The 18978-nt window shown below is 39.0% G+C and overlaps 1 protein-coding gene across 4 annotated transcripts in view; it reads right to left on the reverse strand.

The window, feature by feature from the left end:
* Window positions 1-829: 829 nt before the first annotated feature.
* The window catches only part of SLC38A1 (solute carrier family 38 member 1), a 64840-nt gene continuing 46691 nt past the window's right edge, over window positions 830-18978 (reverse strand). For 2 of the 4 annotated variants that reach the window (XM_019748395.3, XM_019748397.3), the window contains 12 exons: window positions 18685-18758; window positions 16942-17034; window positions 16550-16631; window positions 15477-15559; window positions 14046-14104; window positions 13805-13921; window positions 12473-12552; window positions 10780-10880; window positions 9417-9535; window positions 8721-8862; window positions 8526-8623; window positions 830-6804 (listed from right to left, as the gene is read on the reverse strand). In XM_019748395.3, the coding sequence (XP_019603954.1) occupies window positions 6703-6804; window positions 8526-8623; window positions 8721-8862; window positions 9417-9535; window positions 10780-10880; window positions 12473-12552; window positions 13805-13921; window positions 14046-14104; window positions 15477-15559; window positions 16550-16631; window positions 16942-17034; window positions 18685-18758 (1150 nt within the window). In that variant the 3' untranslated portion in view covers window positions 830-6702. The remainder of the gene's footprint in view (window positions 6805-8525; window positions 8624-8720; window positions 8863-9416; window positions 9536-10779; window positions 10881-12472; window positions 12553-13804; window positions 13922-14045; window positions 14105-15476; window positions 15560-16549; window positions 16632-16941; window positions 17035-18684; window positions 18759-18978) is intronic. The other 2 variants (XM_019748396.3, XM_074325802.2) reach the window with 1 other exon arrangement.

Here is an 18978-nt window from a genome sequence, read left to right on the forward strand (position 1 = left end):
TTGATTTAGAGCAAAATTGTCAATAGCCTTTTGGATATACACCCTTTTACAACTGCTTGGGTTTGAAAGTGATAATTACTCACACTCTTTGCCCCTGCGGTTTTGATCAATTAAGAAACACAAACAGGAAGCATATAAAGGTAAAGTATCAGCTTTATCGCGAATGAAGCTAGATTGGAGTACACAGTTTGGGCTCCTGTGCCCCAGATTTCCCTCTTGAGATCCACATGTGGCCCTCCAGAATGGGCTGTCACCCTGGACAGCCGGGGAGTCAAGATGGGCCTCACACATAGTCCCACCATGAAGGCAGATTGTTCCCGCTCTAACACTGGCCACGAGAGGAATTTAGATATCAGACTCTGGCCATCTTGCTGGTCGGATAAAACTTCCCTAAGACCATGAGGAGGAGTCAGTGATGGACACGAAAAGGCCAGGCTGCAGGGGCTTTCCCCTCAATAATTCCTGCAGAAATGGGAGTGTTGATAGAATTTCCTTTTTTCTGGCTGGCTGCAATGCAGGTAGAGGAAGACTAGAGTCTCTCCTACAACATAGCACGGAAACTGACATTTGTAAAGAGGAACCTGAGTTGAAAAAGAAACTGTTAGGTTCAACCTACTCTGATTATGAAGGACGGAGAAATAGGTATGTAATATGTTTCAGACCAATAGGTTTCTATCAGAAGTATATTTTAAGGTTTGGTCACTTAAATATAAGCTTCTATGAACTTAGTGATCTAGATGCAGGCCAATCTTAATAGTGTGTGTAGTACTCAGATCCACCCCCGCTTTTTAATACTGTATCCCAAAAGAATGAACACAAAATTCATAAATGCCTTTAGATCACATTTTTAATGTTTAAAATCTATGTTAACAGAGCAGTTATAGAACAGAACATCTTAACATTTCTTTATTTACATCACATCCTGGCGGGTGGGAAACTATTTGATTAACCATGAATAGCAAAGTTTAGTGACTTGTGGCTCACATAAATCACTCATCTGAAATTCATTTACAAGGTTTTTACATTAATAAATCAGTGGTGTGCTACACGTACTGCACTTAGATGAAGTCTAAAATACACTGGCTCCAGAGCGTGGATTACATACCAATAATCAAGATTCAAGTGTTCTGGGAAAAATTACTTAGGACAGTCTATGTTGGCGTCAACACTGAAAGTAGAAGGCAAACATGCAACGCTTTCCAAAGCTTGATAAAATAATGCTTTTTTCCCCCCCTTCAAATTTGTGCTCATAGTTAACATTCTGATTTTCCCCCCTTTCAAAGATCCCAAAGTTTGGGAAATGCAGCGATTCAATTTTGAAAAAAAGCATTCTCCTCCCTAACGTCTGTTTTCATTAGTACTGTGTAGTGGCTCTCAGTGTTAACAATGAGAGAGCATTATGAAGAGACAGTTGGTCAATTTGGGGTTACCTATTTCTACGTGACAGTAATTTGAGTCTAAATATTTCTCATTTGTAGCTCAGAGGACTACCTTTTAAATAATTGATCTTCATATCAGTATAAGAAATCAATGCAACAATTTCTCAGACATTTCTCTTTCTAAACAATTAAGTAAGATTTTTAGGTTCCAAGTTTACATTCAAAGAACTATGGTATCTGGAAGAGAATGTAAATTTTTCTAAATTCCCAAACAAAACCACTAATAGCTACGAAAACATTTATTCCTGATATGCAGGTGCTAGAGACTTCTAGTTCAGTGTAGATCAACTGCAAAAATATACAGCCTCCTGTTACTTACAATATATTTACATACAAATGAAGTATTTCCTACAGGGAGCCTCAACTGCATAGATTCTTCCTTTTAGAAACCCAGATTCAAGCCTGCAAATACATGGGCCCAGGTTCACAGCCCTTCCTCTGAGAAAACTCTCAAGAATGTCTAAGCCTTGTGAAGTCTACGTATTTTTCAAGAACTTTCCCTTTTAGGTTTAGGGATATTTTTCAGTTGTTAGCCACCCCACCCCTAATTGGTACCTGAAAGCTTTACATCATTATAAATAACTCACTGCATTTTAGAGGAAGTATGTTCTATTGCTAAAGGATTTCAGAGCTGCCATCCCTAAGGAAATTATTAGCATTACTCAATGTTATAGCCTGTGTCTTCTTTGTTTTGAAAGTGGCTAGAAGTTTACAGTGAACTGGAATGGAGGAATTATATCTTTAAGGCTTATGCCCTTTCCAAGCCTGAAGTTGTTTGTATTGATAAACTGAGGGAAACTAATGGCTTTTGCTCTAAGGCATAAAATCCAATATCGGATCATATCACTGACCTCTTCCTCGCTCCAACTGCTCCCCACCCCACTTAAATGTGCGGTCCAGCATCCTGACAGACTGAAACGGGGCTGAGCTCTACGTTCTTTTCCCAGCCATTTGGAGCTCCTAATGCAGTGCAGACCTTTCAGTAGAGAACTCACTTTCAAAGGACAGGACTGAGCACAACACGGTGAACGCAGACCTTCTGGAGCACTTCCTCCTGACATGATTCACTATTTCCTCTAAGGCTGCATTTACAAAAGGTGTATTTTAATTTCTCGCCTCCAAAACCCCAAAACCCAAGAATAACACGTCACTGTCCTTTCTTCACAGCTCTGGAAAAACATGATCTTACCCTGCCCCAGCCCAAAGTTACATGGAGTGCAGGGGCCTCCGCTCACGCCTCCACCCCGGCAGCAGCCTTTCCAGCGGGAGGAGGGAGACCCTGCTGCGGAGGCCCTTTCCTCCCCTCCCTATGTCCTGCTTCCCCCTTCTTGCCCCGCGAGTCCTGTGACCTGTCCTCTGAGACTAATGGGGAGAAAAAGAAGAGACTGGCTCAGAATGGTTCTCAAACTTGATGAGCGCCAGAATCACATTAAAACACATTTGCTCCCCCACCGCCCAGCTTCTGATGTCACTAGGTCTGGGGTGGGGCCTGAGAATCCGCATTCCAACAAGTTCCAAGGTGACGGTGGTGGTGCTGCTGGTCCGCGGACCATGTTGAGAACCGCTAGCTGAGAGGCTTACGTCAGCTCTGGGGGAACTGAGGTGTCCTCTGAAGTACTGCGGAATCTCACCCACAGTCCTTTGTGCTCCCCAAGCCCCACAACCACGCGCCTTTCTTCACAGGGTGTGCGAATGTGAAGAAAGGAAAGTGAGTCGAGAGCTTTTACCACCCCATCTGATCACTGGCCAGTTAAACCATGGTTTACTAGCACTAAAACCCATTCAACGTGCTGTGCGCTGGCTCTAATGACGGGCATATGGGAGAAACTATGCAGCAACGTCATTGTTTTGTGGTGGGCAGGGAAGGAGATGCACTATAGGAGACAAAGTTCCTGAAAACAGAAGCAGACAGGCCAAACCTGAGACCTCCAGAGATAAGAAAGGGTACCAGCTGAGGAATGTCCCTGGCGGTTTTCAATCCATAAGAGGCTTCCTCAACCTCCTTCTCCCTCCTCCTCGCTCCAGATTCTCTCACAGCCCCAGACTGATTCTTCCCCTCCTTTGCTGGAAACCCTGCTTCAGGCCACTTGGACTCACCTCTAACTGGTGGCAACCCTTCCCCCCACTGTCCAGCAGGTGGTGTGTGGCGGAGGTGGGCTATCCAGATTCCACTAACAAGAGGAGTGACATAGTCTCAGCAATTCTGAACAAATACCCCCTGGAAGCAATATTATAATTAGTGGTTAGGTTCTTTAGCAATCTTGTTATAGTATCCTATTTCACCTAAACTGTGGGTTTGATAATCTTTTCTATCTGGTCTGGGGGCCTAACCACCATTATAAAGGAAAATACATTCCACGTTGCGAACAACCAACTGACAAAAGAGTTTCTCAATATGACCAGCTTATAAGTTGGGAACTGCTTCTGCTCAGCAAGACTAAATTTCTTTCCTGTACACACCGTACTACCCCCACTTCCAATAAGTAACATTAAGGAAATTAGGGATTTACAGTGCTCTGTATTACAATAACTAGAGAATAGTTCTAAATCCAAAGTATGAAACTGGCACTGTTCACCAGGGTTGATATCTATCTACCAAAGGAAAACGTGCTGCTCCCAATGGCTATGATATTTATAATATTCATTAGTCTACTAATTTAGCAGAGAAACTTCTAGAGCACTTGACTGTGTTGTTCAAATTCTACCTAACATCTGTGATACATATATTTTTGGCTACCGGTTCACTATTCTGAACAAGAAGATTAGGAGCAGTATACGTTACAACTAACCCCACACAAATGATATAATTAATCAATGATATTTGACAAATTACAATAGGGTATATTATATTCATTCAACACTTAACTTAGATAAACATACTAAGAAGATTTGAAAAACCTGTGGTATCATAGACATCAACAGCAATTTGCCTCCTCTAAATAAATACATTTTAAATAATAATAATTCCTTGTACTGACACACAAAATCCAGAGATCCAGAAATGTCACTGTCCATCCTTCTCCCCCAAGAGCGAATGATCATGTTCTAACTGACTTTGTGAGTGTAAAATTAACGAGAGAGGAGAAAGTAGCATAATAGAGCTTGCAAACTCAATTACGTACTCTTTTTGGAGGGATATCCCACTGTCTGGCTGTTTCATTACTTGGTGCTTTAGACAAGCCTCCAAAGGCCAACTAACTTGACTTGTCTTGCTCAGCTTCTCGCCCTGCTCATCCAATATGGAAGAGACTGCTGAAAAGAACAGTGTATTTTACTGGGTTAGGTATTCACACATGGGTAGGTATTCATCTCTGAATACCTGAACTCCGACCTGATGTGGATATCATTCTGGAGCATTACATTAAAGGCTGTGACGACCCTATCAAGAAATGCGGAAAATAACCTTTCCTTCTCTCCCGAAAGGATCACCCAAAAGGTGCTCCGATGCCTGCCTTTTCTGTGGGACATTATTCTGTGCTGGGGAGGGGACAGTTCCATATTACTCCCAGGAAGCATGGAGGCCTCTGACGAGTCCAGTGGGGGAGGACAGAACTCAGAGCTCGGTCCCTGGAAACTCGGCCAAGAGTCTGCGGTTAGATTCTACTTATCTCAGGATAAGAAGGGTATGCTCAGTGACTTACGTGCGTAAGAAATTCAGCCACAGTACAGATAAAACACAAGGCCTGTTTCAAGGAACCAGCTCACAGAGCACACATGTGGACAATCAAATCACAGGTGATAGCCCAGCTTAAGGGTAATACAGTTCTGGGCTTCTGTCCCCCATGGCTTTCCAAGCTACCTTGTCCCAAACTCTCTTGTTTTTCAGTCTCTATAGCTTCCTTCCTACCCCGTTAGGAGAGGGGCTGGGGTATGAGTGCAAGGCCATTGCGCCCTCCTGTGTGGGTTACACTGGGTGGGCTGTCATGGTCCACCCCTCAGCTGGGCAAGAGGAGGAACCAGCACAGGTTACCAAGGTCCTCATCTGGGGGAAGGAAGTTCTCAGTGATTTTGTCACATGTTCTTCTCAAAGATTGTCTCTGAGGGTTCTCTCTCTTTCTCTTTTTTTCAAGATTCTGGAATGGATTGTGAATAGAGACAACATAGGAATGAGGCTTATTTTAGGTACAAAACTCTTGTATTTGTAATAACCTAAATTTATAGGTAGAAAACAAGTCTTTTAAAGACCTCCCTAAAGTACTCAATATAAAACAGGAATTACTTATCCTAGATCATCCTTGGTTAGATACACATTATTCTCTGTGCAAAAAGCTGGTGGACATGAGTAAAAGCTGCTGGATTTGTAATTCAATAAAATGTTTTCCCCCTTCAACAATACAGTGTAGGTGTAGGGTTGATGGCTACTTGCATCAGAAGACTATTTTCTTAGGCATTTTGCACAATCTTTTTGCAGTATTCTTGCTCATCAATTTATTAGAAAGGTGTTATGGGTCTCCCCCAGTAGAAATAGACTCAGCTAAGAGTAACTTTGACACAATTTGCCAAGAGGGAAACAAAACTTCATTTGCTAGATTACCCAAATGTGTACTGTAATATATTTACCAAGGTAAGAATCATTTCCACCCTCTTCCCAGCTGAGAACACTCGCTAGAGAATGTCTCTGCATGGAGCGGAACATAGTACCATTGAGGCCACCGGACTGCCTGAGTTCAGCGGCCAGGTGATCAGAGCCACCTCAAATATTGGGCGTGTTCTGATCCAGCAAGGGCACAAGCCCCGTGACTCTCATATGATTATCCCCGTGTGCTATGTTAACCAAAATAGGCAAATTATTTACGAAACCATTTTTTTTCTATAAAGCAAAATAAATATATACAATTCAAGACTCTTTTCTCTTCTAAAAAGGTACAGCGTGTGAGCTGAACATCAGTAGGAAAATTATTTCAGAATCTGGATGTATAATAAATAAACATGATTGATGAGCATGTTTTCAAAGTTCTAAGAGACCATGAAGTCATGAAAAACAGAGTTAGGAGAGCAAAAAGTAACTGAGGAAAGTACTGGAAAATCCTATTCATGAAATTTGAAAAACAGAAAAATCTATGATCTGTAAGCGATCCCAAATCTTGGAGGGACATGAGCCATTATAGAAACAGGTCTCTGTTTTGCGAGCCAAGTGTTATTCCATTTTAAGTATCTTGTAAATGTGTTTGCTTCTGTAAACTTGCGAACGAAGATGAGGGTTGCTGATGTGTGGTCACTTGATTGAGCAGAAGACTGTGATGTTTCCTTTTCTTGGCTGGTCTCACTGGCCTTCATCAGTACCCGTTGAGCAGGCCCAGTCGTAGATGACCAAGGGAATGCTGACCAGGGAAAACAAGACCCCCAGGCCCAAGAAAAGGGCAGCCTAGAACAACAGAAAGGCACAGGTTATTTTCAGTGAGGCAAGCATTTCTCACATGCACCTGGGAAATCAATAAAAATGCTTTCCCCTCCTTTTGTACGCTCTTGTATTTGGAGTTTGTTAAAACCATTGCTGAACTGTGAGAATCTTTCTGAAATTGTGTGAATCTGATTCTCCAAGGATGGAAACATAAGAACAAACTATGCAGAGCCATCCTTGTTCTTTAACTTCATGGTCACCTAAGAGTGTCCGTTCTACAACTGACTGGATACCGTATCTTTATAACTTCTTTCAAACTAAGATTAAGACTTAAAAAAAAAAAGGCCTGGGAAAACATACAGGTCATTTCATTAATCTTTACCAACCAACCTAGGTTATCGCTGACAGGCAAACATTTCTGTTTGAAAAAGTGGAAAAAAGAGATAAAAGCAAATTATATTTGATCAAATGAGATATGAAACGGGTGTCAAAAACTAAAAGTTACTTCACGGGTTGATGTAGGTCACAGGTAAACATTATTAAATCCAGAATTTGGAGAACACAAGATTATACATTGCTTCACCTTGAGACTACCCAGTGAGAGCTCAGCAGGCAGAAGGATAAAGCCACACGAGAGCCTGGAGAGAGCTAAGGGAAGGAGACGAGGCAAACAGTGGAGCTGAGTAGGTTTGCACATGGGCCTACTATTATGGGTCTGGTCCAATTCCCAGTAGGTCCCACAGATAGGGGCCCTTGTCTGATGCTATTCATTAGCTCCTCCCACCGGTTTTATTAGGGGAGCGGGGTTGGCAAGCCCAGAGGATTCATGGGCAACTGGCCTCTACCATTTTTGGATTTGATCTTAGTATATCTTACTGCTGTGCCAGAGTGACTGCTCCTTCCTCTGCCCTTGTGAAGCAAATCCTGGTAAGGTTTAGAAGGATTTGGGATTTATAGCTTCAGGGAGAATCCTGTTGGGGAAACCAATGCTCTACCAGCATCAATGCTGCTTCTCCCAAATGCACAAGAATGATCCCTCCTGCCTACATTTCTCCTCCGGGTCTGCTGACTCAGGTAATATGTGCGATTCGAGTGCTTACACTCTCTGGGCGGCCAGCTGAGAAGCCTTCTCCGAGGCCAAACAAAATGGTGCTCCAGAAGGTACTCATGTAGCAGCCACTGCACCCCTGCTTCCCTCACTGTCTCCAATTGCATCGCCTTAAAGATGCCCAGACCTGGAAACAAGAATCCCAATAGAGAAAGGTAGTTTTTGAATCCAGGTCTGTTGCTCCAAAGCATTTCTGTCAAATCATAAAAAGACTCTTTAAACTAACTAAGGCATTGCATGTTCCCTGAGATGTATGAGAGAGTTACACGACTAGGAATTATATCGAAACTGTGGACTGCATAAAATCTTTGAGTCTGTCTCCACTTCATTTTCTTGCTAAAGAGAAGGCATCACCTTATGGAGACAGAGGATGATAAACTTCCAGTCTCTCAGCTGGTCCTGCCCTAGCTCAGCAAAAGCTCAGGCACAGTATGAGTAACACCTGAAAGGATATTCTGAAGGAACAGAGAAGATTTGGATGAGCTATTTTAAATCTCCCAAAGGTGAAAACTACAGGACTGCCGCCTCCCTTAGAGGCCACGAAAACTAGTATTAGATGGTAGAGATGGACTATTTATTTGGTAAATTTGAATGAAAAACCAATCAGAAAAATTAGAGTGGCTGGCATGAGACATACCCAAATTCTTTGAGTTCCTTTATCTCCATCCTGGTTTGTGATTTTTAAATAAAGAGATGAAGGAAGAATGAAAATAAGCATATTAGCAGATGTAACTCCTGTAAAAGAAGAAGAAAAACGTTTGAAGTTGTTCTTGTGAAATTTTAGCTTCCTAAATCGCTGCTGTAGAATAAGCATAAAGCCATGAAGTCATACCTACGACTCCAAAAATATCTTTCATGGAGGGTATGAAGATCACCAACAAGTTGATAATCACCAAGAGTATGATGGTGATAAAGACATGACGACATAAATTAAACTTTGTTTTCTTAGCCAGTTCAAATAAAGATGAACGAACCTGCGGGGAAAAACACAAAGATTCTATAACGACCTGTGGCACGCCAGCATTCATGGCTCTCAGTAGAAACTGATGTCCTGGTTCACGGGGATTTGTGAAATGTTGTAAAACAGCTAGTGAACTTATAGGGAGCTTAACAGTTTGGGAAGCAGTGGGGTGAGGGGGCTTGATTTAAGATGGAAAGTGTTTTTTGTTTATTAATAGGTTATTCTCGTTTGGGGGGCTCATAATTTCTGTTTCTGTTTTATCTATGGCTGAGTGTGCTCTTCTGCTCCTTCTACATTCTCTCATTGTGTGTGATCGAGATTTGAACATTCTATCTGCATTTCTGTAAAGAAGAAGGGCAGGTTAATTAGACTTAAGATTCATTCCATCAGCATTACGATGCATTCCATCAGAGGCCACCCTATCTCGCTGACCCCACTTTCTTTCCGAAGAGCCTTCGCCAAGTCTTGGGATCCTTCCTTGATGCAGTTTTGGTGATGCAGGAAAGTTACCTGCCACAGGCTGAGACCTCAGATTTTTCTCAGGTTGCACTGAGGCCGTTTACTCACCGTGAAAAATAACACCGGCACTGTAAGGATGACAGCAACAATGACAGCCAGCCGCACGGTCAGGATGAGAATGTCGTCTTTATTCGGGTACTTGTGAAGGAGGTTCGATTGCACGTTTTCTAAAACAAGGCAGAAGAGGGTATTAGTAAGAAACAAAGCACATCACTGAATGACAGTTGTTCTGAACAACAAAGAATTTGTAAACTGAAGGGCAAGGAAAGTGATGATCTGAGTGCTGAACTGTCAATTAAAACAATTTATAGAGTTGAAAAGAAAAATCCCCTGCGGGAGACATGCTCCACCTGTCCATTGTAACTTTTAACTAAAAGGAGTTTATAGTATTAGGTTGGTGCAAAAGTAATCATGGTTTAAAAGGTTAAAAATCATCGTAAAAACCACAATACTTGTGCACCATCCTAATCGCTAGAAGAAACACCACAGAGTGGGGATGCTTAATTTATACTAAATTAATCCTAGGAGTAAATTGGGATTAAAAATAACAGGTTGAAGCACAAAGCCCTTCTAAATCTAAAATTTCCCCCACTTGGTACCACTCATCAAACGCCACAAAATAGCTACTGTCTTGCCAGGTGGCTGGGTGGATGGCAGGCCTTTCGGCGTCCCTTTCAAACTCTCCTCTTACAACTCATCTTTCAGTGGCCAAGCAGCAGAGGTGCCAATGGAACTTAACCACCATCAAGCAATAATTCTTCTCTTCCATGTATCTTTTACTTATTTAAAAAAAAAGTATTAAGCTTATGCACCACTCTGAACTTTTTCTCATCTCTGAACTTCAGAAAGTGTTATTTCAAAGACAGCCCACGCTAGAAGGGCAGCCACTGAGCTCAACGGCTTCTCATGCACCTCAGATTTCATTCCTTTTGACTTTCTCTGTCATTCCTTCACATCTTTGGAAGGCTCCAGCTTCTGGTGAACAATTAGGCATTTTATTTTTAATTAACGCGGACTGTCATGAGTGTAGCACTGTGCTCGTACTGTTAACATCTGTCTCTATCTTTTCTATTAATAGAATCTGGCCCAATTTGCAACAGAAACTAGGAAATTCTCTGATGTAGTTTTAAACTTTCCCAAGTAGAGGTTGTATGCTTACAAAATGCTATTTCTTTTAAGGACAGTTTTAGGGGGAAAAAAATTACAGTATATCATTTCAGTAATCTATTGTGCAGTCTGCATGAACATGTAAAGGAACCGTTGCCACTTGTTTTAAGTAGATGAGAAGACCAGAAAGATCAATAGATAGATTTCTTGCTTTTTTTTGCTATCATGTTAAAAGTTATTTTGATATTGATTTTTACTCTTCACTTCAAATGCCTACATTTATGTACTGACAGAAGTTACTTACCGTAGAATGTCAAGTAGCCAAAAATGGCAGTCAAGAAGTACATAACAAACATGGCGAAAAAGGAGATATTTGAAACCATCTGCATCTTTTTCTGTGATCGACTAAAAATAAAAATAAAGGAATTAAAAAAAATTAAAAACCACGTTACTGAGTTCAAGCACCAGTGTTAACACAGAAGCGTTAATACTAGTTACTTAACTTTCTATCAGGGTAGGGCAGATCTGACCAGCTGAAATTTCCTGCAGCAATTATGTGGTTTAGAATAATTTCTTTTCTACTGAATGGGTATTGTGAGAGAGCGATCCATGGAACTAACAATCCCTTGAATGTTCTTCCCCATTCTTTTGAAAGAATACCGAGTTCTCATCCAAAGGACAGAGAGTATTTTTTAATATTTGTGTTTGAAATTATCTCCACATTTAGCATACACAGGAAAAAAAGGCAGAATAAATTCAAATGCTGTTCTCCCAGCCCCAGAGACCAGGGGTAGAGCTAGAACTTGACGTCAGGTGTTCTGTTGCTGAAGCTGCTCTTTAGGTTTCAGTTTTCCCCATTGAGTAGCCCCAGAGATGTACCTAGAAGTCTATATGTTTGCACAGCAGTAAGTATCTGAAAGATCACAGCTGTGATGATGAAGGGCTCTAGCTCTTAGTTCAAGCTTACTCTGGGAGTTTGGATGAACCTTTAAATTTCTTTAACTGCCCACATAATTAATCTACAAGATTTGTACTCAAAAGACCACTGATAGACATATTTGGTTGTGTCATAACAGGGAGTATGGAAAACAAGAAAAATTGAGACGTATACACGTGAGAAAATTACAAACTAAAAGCTGGGCTATTAAATTTAAAAGATGCAAAAGACATATTTGAATGCCCTAAATATAGGATCATAGAGTTAGCATTGATCTACACATAAATAGGTAGATGTTGATATTTCAAAATTTACCTATACCAGTTAAATATGGAAGAGGAAGAATCATGAGTGAATTCAATGCTAAATGACATCAACTTTACTTCTTTTTGAAAATGAAAATAGATAGCTATATTCTATATCATTTCAGAGCTTAAGACTATGCCACAATGACAATTTTTATGTAGAAAATCTGATAACAGTAGGCTAAAAAGAGAACCCAGGAGGAAATTTATAAGCAGTCCTTTAGCTTTCTCTAGAACAGCAATCAAAAATAAATCCATAGAATCATCTTAGTAGTTTAAAATGAACAACAATATTCTTTTGGCTGGTTTGTGGTCTTAACATTAATGCCTTTCTCCCTGATTTACCAGCCTTTTCCACCTGAACCAACAGGCAGATCAGATACAATGTATTTAGCAATTTATAGATGAACCTGAAGGTTATTATTATCTACTTGCCAAATAAGTACAAGTCACATAAAGCAACACACATATTCGAACTCTCCTAAGTGATATAGTTTTTGAAAAGCCAAATTAACAGTGAAGCCCACACAGTTGGCCACTTTATATATTTATGGCCAAAATGTACTGCAGGTTTCTGGTTTCTCTCATTCTTTTTTTCTTAAAATAGGGTACTTGCTCAGGATGGGCAGCAAGTAAGTGTTTAAACTGGGTGATGAGTCCTCAGGGGTTCATTACATGAGTCCGTTTATTTTAATACAGTGCTTACCTATTAATAAGGGAATATAAAATGATTAAGGTAAATAAAAATCTCTTACTCTTTAAGCTCGCTGTAAATTGGCAGGACTGATGGGTGGCAGACAAATGCGAATGCAATAGTTGGTAGAGCATACACAGTCTAGTTGAAAGAAAAAAAGATAACATTAAGAAAATGTGTTTTTGCCATAATATTATACAGCGCCAGTATTCCTAAACTGTCTTTTTATCTGACAGTTCTTCAGAATCCCTGGATTATTTGATTATTAGGAGAGCTTTGATACCTAAAATACAAGCAGCTTTCCTGTGAGAGCTTAGCTAGCTTGAGACATTAGGCACTTGGCACACAGGGGGTTTAGATTCAGCTCACCTACAGCATATTTTACATACTCCAGGCATAGCATAACCCGGATTTATATGGTGCTAGCCAGTTACATAGTACTTTTCCTACGTCATCTTGCTGAGTCCCTACAACAACCCTGAGCAGTGGACACACCATTGCTGTTGTCCTGACTGCCTCCAACTGGTTAGGTGATATGTCCAGGACTCCCACCTCTATTTTATTGCTCTTTGCTCTATATAGGATGCATCAGATCAGACTTAAAATATGCCATCTAAAAAGAAAAGTACTTCCATATTCACTACTTTGGCTATATCCTTAGAGGAGAGAGAGAGAGAGAGAGAGAGAGAGAGAGAGAGAGAGAGAGAGAGAGAGAGAGAGAGATTCAGTTTTCTTAGATAAGACTTTCAAACTCAATATAACTTCTTATGCTAAAAGAACCTGGCAGAGAAGGAATGAAAAGTAGCATTTCTCATGCTCTAATTCTGCCCGAGCATTGTATCAGACACATTCTAAAAACAACCATGTAAGATACAGAATAGAATATTCATTTTCACACATGGAGTTGGGTTACTTGCCAGAGGATTCCAACCCAAGGCTAACTGGTTCCATAGTCCCCTGCTCCCTATACCATGAGTAATATCTCAGTAGTATGAAAGTTATCTTAAGTGCCAGTTTGTGGTGGTTTCTATACTTCAGCTGTGCAAGCTGGGGAAGTTTGAGTTATTCCTTTTTGTCACCACCAGATAGGAAGCAGTGGGCTAAGGATGTTATTAATCTTTTTAAAGATCTATAAGGAAGAGAAGAGCTGAGATAATTATCGAGAAAGAATTTCACGGGGAATGCTTAAGGCTGTCCTACATGTAAACGGGGTAAGAGGGAACATGAAATATAATATTTGTATATTTCTCAAAGGTCTCTAAATGGATTGTGAAATTTGGAAGCGAATACATTCAAAACAGTTTAATTGCCACAAGTATGAGAAATACAATGTGCTTAATAAAAATGTTTTTTTTGTTTTTTTTTTTTCTATTTAAAGGAAAAGGAAATTTACCTTTGAGTTGAAGGTAACATATTTTGGCGTACACATGTCAGCATTTGTTGAATTAGCACTTATTGTTGAATTTAGCCCTGGAACAATGCAGGGAATTTGAAATTTCTTGTAGATAACCTGGTATTAAAAAAATATAGGAAAATAATATATAGACTTTATCAAATAAAGCCAAATAATGAATAATTGTTACATGGTATTATGCTATGGCAAAACCAAACCAACTATTTCAACCAGCACTTACCACTATTAGGAAAAAAACCATACAGCTCAAGGAAAATCCACTAGTGTAGCCAAGATACCCTAAAAAAAGTTTTAAAAAATATTATTTCATCCACCACCTTATTTCTTTCAATGCATTTTTTTAAGCATAGTTTGGGTTTCCAATACTATACATACATGCCAATGTGAACATAGGATTTATTATTTGGTAGTGCCACTTTATTTGGCAAAAACAGTGACTTTAAATAAAAACATTATATTATGTGTTGATTTCAGTTCTCCCTGGCACACTAGAGGACACAGATTCCCGGAATCCAAGGGAAAAGAGCCTCCCAACTTTAGCCACAGGTCTCTGTCGCTATGCTCTGATGGATACTGATGGCCAAATCCATTACTCTTTATTATGCACTTATTGTGTGCATAATGAATATCAGCCACAATACCTCTCTTCCTACATGAAGGGCATGCACAGAGGAGATGAAGTGATTTCTAGGGATAAATTGAGCATCTGCGGATCTTTACCTTGCTCCCCTTAGAATGCCTGGGAGATCTCCAACCACCGAAACCTCCAGAAAGGCAGAGTTAAGTGGCCTCTGGGGGGCTGCACTATTCTCATCCCTGGGGGAGAAGAGCCCTTCTCTCCTTAAACTGAAAAATGCTACGTGTACATACATAGAAAAGCCTAAACACAGAGCCAGAAACCAGAAAATTAAGTAGTTTTTTAAAAAAATTGACTTATAGACATACAGAATATCTTACAGAACAGCTACAGAGACTTGATATTTTTCATGCAAAACAACAAAAAGCTACAGTTAGCAATACTTTTGAGAAGAACTTTACATGCCTACCTTGAATTAGCCTAGCATTAATGGAAATGTATGTTAGAGGCTTTGGACTGGATGGCAGTGTGGCCACATTATTCAATGTGTGAAATTCCCGTAACATCAAGCACACTTATCTCCAAATATGAGCATACACAAAAAAAGTCAAAACCCCATGGGTATGACTTGGTGATTGTTCACCACTTTTGACTTTTCACTTCTTTCTCCCCTGTTCCATGAGGCAAATAATTGAGATTGGATAGACTCTGATAATTTAAGAGTGATTGTCTAAGAGTACTTGTCTAAATAATCAGGATATTTAAGACCTTGTATGAGGAGAATTCCATTTTCCGCACTTTTCTCAAAAAGCCTGTAAGTTGTGCTATTGGAAAGAGCACTGTCTATCGCTGATCCCAGAACCTCCCTTCTCCCCTCCACAGCTAGTAAAGGGATTGCTTAGGATGTCACATACTGACCAATATTTTCATCCCATATTAAAGTTGAGACTGATTAATACTTATAATTTATCATTCGCTTAATCTTTACACGTGAACAAGCAAAGTTCATTTTCTTAGGTTTCTGACTCATGTGGGCACTGTAGAGACTAGGATAAAAGCAAGATCTTTCCTTACCTAAATTCTTCAAGAGACACAGAGGGAGAATTATACCAAAGGTAACTATCACCACCAGCACACGTCCATCCACATACCAGGCTCTGAAAGACATTGAAGTGGCTAGGTCACATTTTCTTAGAAAGGAACTTTTTTTTTCTTAAGTGTAAAATTTCACAAAATATGTTAATTACTTTTTTTATTATTAATTTTTAACATTAATTTTTTATCATTATTCAGGTTTTATCCAAACACTTTAACCCAACTATTTATTGTCTTTCTCCTATGTGATGGAAGGAGGGATATTGTTTTTTTTTTCCTCCCCTGTTGGCTAAATGTGGCCTTCCTTTGAATTATTTATGTGGTTCCAAGGCTGAATGCATACATTGCATTCTGTCAGATTACAACTTGTCTTATCAATTATTTAAAGAGAAAGTTCCTTTTTGTTTTGCTTGGCTAATATCAGAAAACAAGTCACCACAGGTTGTCATTGCTTTCTCCCTAACCTCTTGTATTTGACCCTGAATTCTGATTATAGAACACTAGGAACTGTGGCTGCTACGATTCTCCCTTGAAAGAAAACAGAGAAACTAAGACTGACAAGAACTGTTAAACAAGAAAGAGTCAAAACATAATGGATGTGCCAAATGTAGCTGCTACATTTTCCAGGGTTAACTACATCTTTAATGAGGTTGATGCATTTAAATTTTGTTCCCAAAATGCTATGTCCCTTCTTTAGGAAAGAGGTTAGGGTCTTAATATTTTTGCATCTTCCACTTCAGTATTAAAAATACTCCATATCTGTTCTATTTCACAGAAACTAAATATAGATTTCAGGCTCTTGGGAAAATGCAGCATCTACTGTTTGCAGCATGACAGATGAATCGACCTTTTAAATGCTCAGATTCAAATGGTTCTCCCTGCTTCTTTCATTTGTTTAATCCCAGAGAAATCTGTTGTTGAAGCAACAAAGAAAAAAACCAGCCTAGGAAAAACTTTGTTTCTGCAATTTTTATAAAACATAATTTTCAGTTAGCCCACATTTAAATTAAAAACATTTTAGTTATCTTACAAAGAAATGGTCTATAACTTACGAAAATGCCTCTTCCTTTCCCATTAGAAACTTTATGGCAGAGGGTAGTTCGTTTTTTACTATGAAGAGGTAGCTCAGCATTGCTAGAGGAAAATGAGAACATTTTTAGAAAGAAGATACTATGGCTCATGTTACAAGCTATATAAAAGGTTACCAGCTTGTTAGACTAACCTTCAATAAGACACAAAGACAGCTTTAGATACTCTTGCAGTATCCTTGGTTTTAATTAAGTGACTGCTGCCTGCTTTACTTTCCATGTGCCATTTTAGCAATGAGAATAACTTCTTGAATTACGTCCACTCATGTGACCACCCAACCACCAGAATTCAAAAAGATAATAATGTTTACCTACTTTAAAGTTATATATAGAAAAGCATGTTTTGTTTTGTTTACCTCCAGTGTTCTGTAGAGAGGTGGCTCCAAAGATTACAAACTTCCCCGTCGTGCCAAAGACTTGTTCTCCCAGCTTTTCATAAACCATGCAGCCTATTTAAAAATCATATTTCAGAACACAAGAAATGACAGGGCTGAAAAAGTTAAAAACAGCCAAGATTTTATCATGCTATTGACTATTCCCCAAGTTATATCGTGGCTTTCTCAAAATCACACAAATAGCCTTCTTGGCTTTGCAAGGGTTAAGGCATTCTCATAAAACCACCTCTTGACATTTTAAAATGTCAAGCATGACCACCATTCTCCTTCTTCAGGTTGGCTACAAAAGCATTACTTAATTAAACTATTAGGTCATAAGACTTATTTTTCACTGCCTCAAATAGTCTTTCTATTTTACTGTGGGGAAATTCCCACTCTGACCTTATTCTCATGTCTGGTGAGTATCGTTAAAATGAAGATTTGACGTAAAAACAAAAATCCTGATGGTTGGGACAAAAGGTTCCTTTTGAATTAATTACCTGAACTGATTAGGCTAACAAAGAATTATCTTAATAATATTCCATCAATGCCACATGTGTCCTAAGTATAATAACAAGCTTAGGAAAGTGTAATAGTCACAACATCAGAATTCTAAAATTTAGTCCAAAGATATGCAAATTGGTAGTTACAAAATAGTCTCGGGAACGTAAAGTACAGCATAGGGGATATAGTGAATAATATTGTAATAATTATGTAGAGTGCCAAGTGGGTACTACACTACTCAGGAGGATCACTTCATAAATCATATAAATGTCTAACCACTATTCTGTACACCTGAAACTAATATAAAATAATATTAAATGTCAACTATAGTTGAAAATAAAAAAGATAAGCAATTCACAAAAGAGAACGGTAGATAAATCTATCTAAAGAATAATTTGGCTATAGCAAAATTCCAAAGTGTTCACTAGCTCATCTCAATAAATACTAAGATTCTAAACCACTCATTTAAGAAAAGTGTTCATATTTCTTTATGACAGTTCAGCTCACATTTTCAAAAGGTTCACAGAAAGTAATATGGGTCAGGCTAAATTAAACCTTTGTTTAATCTCTCCTAAGACTGGTGTTTAAACTAGAAAATGGTTAGAATCTCAATTTATCACATGTTCCAGTTAAATAGAGTCATCTATATACAGTAATAGCTGGCCAATGTGGTTTTAGCTAATGTAAAAGTCAAAGTATTACAAACAGAATCCAGTATCCCAGGAATAGAAAATAAACATTTCAGGTATTACACTGCCCAGAGAACTTGAAATCTTTTCATAGCTCACTCACTCCCACATTGCCTCAGGAGTAACATCTTTCTCCTTGGAATATGCACAAAAGAATGAAAACTCTGTTTACTTTTAAAACTTGGAGGCTAAAATATGAAAACATGGGATCCTGGATCTGGACTTATAAAGACCCAAGGAAAAATCAAAGCCTTTAAAATGAAGTCATCTTAAATTAGAAAAACAGATATAATCAAGGGTTTACTTTCAATGACAACACTATTGCTCATTGTTCATGGCACTTTAATTTGTATGTTGTTGCATCTATATCTCTAGGTAAATACTACAATAGGCCTTCCAGTGACTGTAAGTCAAAGTACTCTTTTTCTTTAATAATCAAGTTGCTGAACAGGGAGAGCATCATTGGTTCACAATATCACCATCAGAATCATTCACCCTGGTTTTAACAAAATTAGAGCTAGTCTCAGCTTACCTGTTTCCTTTGAGCAGATCAATAGAAGGTTTATTGAATATATAGACAACAGTGTCACTGAAGACAAAAGTATCCTAAAGCGAAGAAAAGAGGTCTTGTAATAACTATAACATACTCTGACCTTACATGTTAGAAGGGCAAGGGTTTATTTATATGGTTAACACTATTTGTTGATGGCACCCACATTTTAGAAACTATTAGTCATACCCTCTTTAAAATCCTGGGTAAAAATGTTCTACCAAATAAAGAACTGCTCATTAGAATATGAGTAACAGTTCAAATCCTTTACCAAAA

This window comes from Rhinolophus sinicus, chromosome 1 (genome assembly GCF_057876585.1).
Source record: "Rhinolophus sinicus isolate RSI-liver-muscle chromosome 1, RSI-T2T, whole genome shotgun sequence".
Taxonomy (NCBI): domain Eukaryota; kingdom Metazoa; phylum Chordata; class Mammalia; order Chiroptera; family Rhinolophidae; genus Rhinolophus; species Rhinolophus sinicus.